General features: G+C 33.6%; 1 protein-coding gene across 1 annotated transcript; it reads right to left on the reverse strand.

Moving 5' to 3' along the window:
- Positions 1-3,804: 3,804 nt before the first annotated feature.
- Positions 3,805-4,328, reverse strand: LOC121452868 (40S ribosomal protein S24-like). Its single transcript, XM_041659219.1, has one exon. The coding sequence runs from the start codon at positions 4,291-4,293 to the stop codon at positions 3,901-3,903; it is 393 nt and encodes a 130-aa protein (XP_041515153.1). The 5' UTR covers positions 4,294-4,328; the 3' UTR covers positions 3,805-3,900.
- Between the last annotated feature and the right edge of the window lie 551 nt (positions 4,329-4,879).

Consider the following 4,879-nt stretch of genomic DNA (forward strand, 5'->3'; position numbering starts at 1 on the left):
ACACAGTAACAGCAAAGTTCCATTATAAATTAATAGCCTTTTGAGATCATGGTAGAATAATATCAGCCATACCATTGCTCAAACAACTGACAAGGCTGGCCAGACCCAAGGGATAAGGATAAACATTCTAGGAAAAAGTGAATAGTAGCTGCTTTCACAATGACAATTATGCTATTCTTATTTTGCCTTACCTGTGAGCCTCAGTTCAAAGAATGATCTCTTAAAATCCTCAACGGGTGAGTGCATTTGCATCTTACCAAGTATCCGTCATTTTGCACTTCATGTCTTGAAATTTTCATTCATTCTGAGGCATATTTTCTGTGATAACTAACATCTCTGATGGCATATTGTAATTTTTATAAATAATTCTTGACTTGCTTTAAAATTAGAATTTTCCTCTGGAAAAAAAAATGACCCAGACGGGCACTTGTTTTTCTCTAAACATTTAAAAGGCATTATTCTAGTGTATCCTAGCATTTCCAGAGTACAATGCATCAAGTTCATTCTTTGGAAAGAGTTCATTTATTCTTTTTGTTTGGATGATTTTACTGTTTTTCTACTGTCGTATTCTATTATATTTTCCCTATGTGTAGGTAAATTTGTTTATATAGGTGCATTTCATTTTATTCACATTTTTAACAGTATATGTTTTGAACACTACTTACATATAGTTTATCACCTTTTTTCTTGTATAATTTTACTGTTAAGTTTGTTTTGGGCTAATGTGGGAGTTTCTCATTCTATAAGGAACATCTTTTAGCCGATTATGTCTACAGACATCTCTGTAGGACATTCTGAATCACTCCATCACATTATTTCCCATACAGATCAACAAAACCCAACAATACTGTTTAGTACGTCTACTTTTATATAAATATAAATGCTATTTTACTCCCTAAAAGATTAGAGAGATTCAGAGTTATTTACAGACTTGTAGATATCTACTTTAGTATACATGTGCATAAAGGAGGATCTATTTGTAAGCATGATACATAAAATTAATGTGCTATAAGCATCAAATATTTGAGACCACTTTGACATTTTTTATGTCACTTTAAATTGCTCTTTTGGTTTAGCTTTTAAATAGGATGATAATAAAATCCATAAATGCAAGTAGTTAATGTGTTTCAGGAATCTCAGCGCAGACATTTTCACCCTGCCCTTCGGCCCCCACCCCATTAAACACACCTATTGTTAATCATTGTAGTTATGTGTTGATGAAACTTTGCCAATTTTCCCTATAGAGATTTTTAAATATTTGCTTTGATGGTCATCCAGTGCTCATCTAGTATGTTTACCTCTTCCTTGGATTTTCTTTAAATTGCAATTATATAGATAGCTTCTAAGCTATATAACTTAACAATCATACATGATTATTCCTAGATACAGTAACACACTAGCAATTTAAAAAAAGTATTCTAGTTCCATCCATTATTCTTTTTTTTCCCGTGGAACATTTCCATAAGCAGAGTATGAGTTATCAACTACTTCATTTTTCTCAGAAATAGTTCAAACAAATAAAGCAATTTAATGCTTATGTGTTTTGAAATGGGAGTCTCACTCTGCTGCCCAAGCTGTTCTTGAACTATTAAGCTCACGTGATTACACTGCCTCACCTTTCTGATTAAGTACTACAATTACACACCTTAAATATGCTGGAAATAAAATTCAAATGTTTGCTTCTTTCCCTTCATTTACATTTTCTCTAAAAGATTTATTTATTTCCCATCATCCATCAAAGTTTACAGAATAAGTTTTTGTTTATTGCTTTATTTTCAGCACATGTTCACCTTTATGCCATTATTATCCCATCTTGACAGGTAAGGGAAAGTAAATGATTTCTTCCCTCTGTATGACCATTAACTGCCTTTCATGCCTTCCCAGTAACTATTATGACAAGACTCTCCAGGATTCTTCTCATTTCCTCTTCTTAATTTTGGATCCAAGCCATTTTCATCCAATAATCTATACTTCATTTACTTGGATAGCTCAGTCTTTGGGCTAAATCTATATATTACTACCAGTTTATTTATTTATTGTTTGAACAACCTTTAATGGATGAGCTCAGAGTTACATATTTCCAACATGAATTCATTACATTTGTAAAGCTATTTTGACCTGAAATTAATGATAATTCATAGATTTATATAAAATTTCTGCTGTCTTTTCTGTTGCGTATACTGAAAAGTCTGTTTTCTATCTCATTTTTTGCCTATTATTCACATATAGTCATCTTGAAGTAACAATGTCAACACTCTCACCAATAAAAAATTTTGAAAATAGTATAATTTTTTTTGAGTTCCTTTAGGTTTGGATATATATGCTCCTAAAAACATGGAGACATTACTGAGACTTAGAGTCACCTAGGAAGTAATTTTATGAATAATTATGACACAGCAGAAATATATTTTCAGTCAATTATTTTATTCTATCTTCTCCTTAGAAATCATGTGGTTGTGTACTGAACTGCTGTGGGATAACGCTTTAGTACGCTGTAAAGATTTGTCACCCATATTAGCTTTAAAAAATGCTGGCCAGTCACCAAGAAAAGGTGCCAAGTCACATGACTAAGCATAGACAAGAATTATGGATTAATTTAAGTTGTAAGAGCTAGTCAATGGTAATCCTAAAATAACAGGCCCAACAGTTTGTAATTACAATATGCCTCTGTGTGTTTCTTTGGGTCTGAATGGCACTGAACTTCCATTCTGTACTGAATGGCAGTACAGAAACTTCCATGCTATGCGGAACCTATTTTCAGACCAAATTTTCTCTTTCTCCTGACCAGTTCTTGGTCTTCGGTAGCCTCTTGGGCACTCAGCATCACTACACCTAGGTTTCTACTGAAATGCTTGCCCCACACAAGTACTAGTGATTTTTGCCCTATCCATTTAAATGTTTGATTTGAATATGATGATTAGTCTTCATTTTCACCTTAACCAAATTTCAAATTTCTAAGGGCACACACTTCTAAGAATGTAGTTACATAATTTTATTGTCATATTATTTATCTCTTAAATCATACACTATTACATCATGATATTGGGTTATGCTCAAAATGATAACATAAGTATCTGTGAGTTCATATTCTTAAATACTGGAAGAGTATTTAATGTTGGCAGAGGTACAGCTTCTCCTTATAACATAATTCTAATTAATAAATGTAGAAGTTATAAGAGAGAAATGAAAGTGACAATTAGAACAGAGGGTAATAATTATGGCAGGGAACATCAATCAATGCTAAAATTAATATGTAATAATCTGAAAAGAAACAACAGAATGATCAATATCAAAGGTTCTTCCCCAAGATATTTACTAATTAGGAAGAAAAAATCATTACTTTTTAATGAGTAATTGGATAAACAAACAGCAACTGAGTCAATAGATTGAGGTTCATATTATCAGTCCTAAGATATACATTATATTTCCATGATATAACAAAATATATAACTTTTGTGATAATCTATCAGAAATGATATATGTCAACATAATTAAGAGGAAACAGATAAACAAACCGAAAGTGGTATTTTCAGAATCATTTGTTTTTGATTCAATTAGTATCTCTTTTTCACTTACACATTTGCATTCAGTTATTTTTAGACTACATATTTACTTTTGGGTTGATTTTTTCATTATGTTTTTGATTCTGTATTGTTCACTGCTTCCAGCCAGTTTATCTTTTTGTCTTTTCATAGCATGTCTTGCTTCAATGATTGATTGTGTTGGTTACATCTGCAACTTCTTTCACATGGAGTTTGGCTGTTCTCTCTAATTTGCAACCTGGGGTTTATTTATTTTTTTTTAAGCTTTTTAGTTTATTTGTCCTCTGGGAAATTGTCCGCAAACCACAGCAGATCAAGTCATCGTGGATCTACTCCTTTGGCTGTATCCAATCTCCACTCACTTTTTGCCAGCACCAACATTGGCCTTCGCAGTCCCCCTAACCTTCTTCATTCTGTTCTTGCGTTCCTTTCGCTGTTTTCGGGAGGTCTTTTTCTTCTCATAAAGGCCATGTCTTGCAAGTCTGTGTTTGGGTTCATTCTTCTTTGCATAATCGAGAGAATCATAGATCATGCCAAAGCCAGTTGTTTTCCCACCACCAAAATGAGTTCTGAATCCAAATACAAAGATGACATCTGGTGTGGTTTTGTACATTTTGGCTAACTTCTCCCGAATCTCTGTCTTTGGTACTGTTGCCTTCCCAGGGTGAAGGACATCAATAACCATCTGTTTTCTTTGAAGCAGACGGTTGGTCATGAACTTCCTGGTCCGGATCGTTACTGTGTCATTCATGATGACGGCCCCGCCGAGCTGCTAAAGCAGGAAAAGAGCAACCTGGGGTTTATTAACACCACACCTCTTTGCAAGTTTCTGAGAACAACTTGTTTCCCAAATAATAGTGCAGCTACTTACTGGATATTTAGCTTATATGGATCCTCCAAATTCTCAAAGGTCACCATGGCTTCACCCACAGATAGAAGTTGTGACTATAATTTCTTCCTTCATTTGTGGAGCTCAAGGGTTTTTCTTTACTTTTGAGCTTAATGCATTTTTTAAGTGATAGTCGATGCATCATTTTTTCTCTATTTCAAGTTGAGTTTTACATATCGCAACACTACTTACATTTTGTGCATTATGTAGGTGCATTAACCTATTAGTACAGTTTTAGAAAAATAGTTTGATGCATTCCTCAAAACCAGGGAAAGTCTTTTTCTTTACTTACATAAGTAGTTTAAATAAGCATGTCTAATGTTCAGCAGAGAAAGACATAGTTCCTTGGAAATTTTTTCCGTCATTTAAAATTCTGATTTTTGACAGCTCTTGCCTTCAGTTGTAAGTGATATACATATAGTAGTTTTGTGGTTCTCACATCCCACCC

The sequence above is a fragment of the Microtus oregoni genome, unplaced genomic scaffold (genome assembly GCF_018167655.1).
Source record: "Microtus oregoni isolate MIOR12 unplaced genomic scaffold, Mior012 000010F_ref0000083, whole genome shotgun sequence".
NCBI lineage: Eukaryota > Metazoa > Chordata > Mammalia > Rodentia > Cricetidae > Microtus > Microtus oregoni.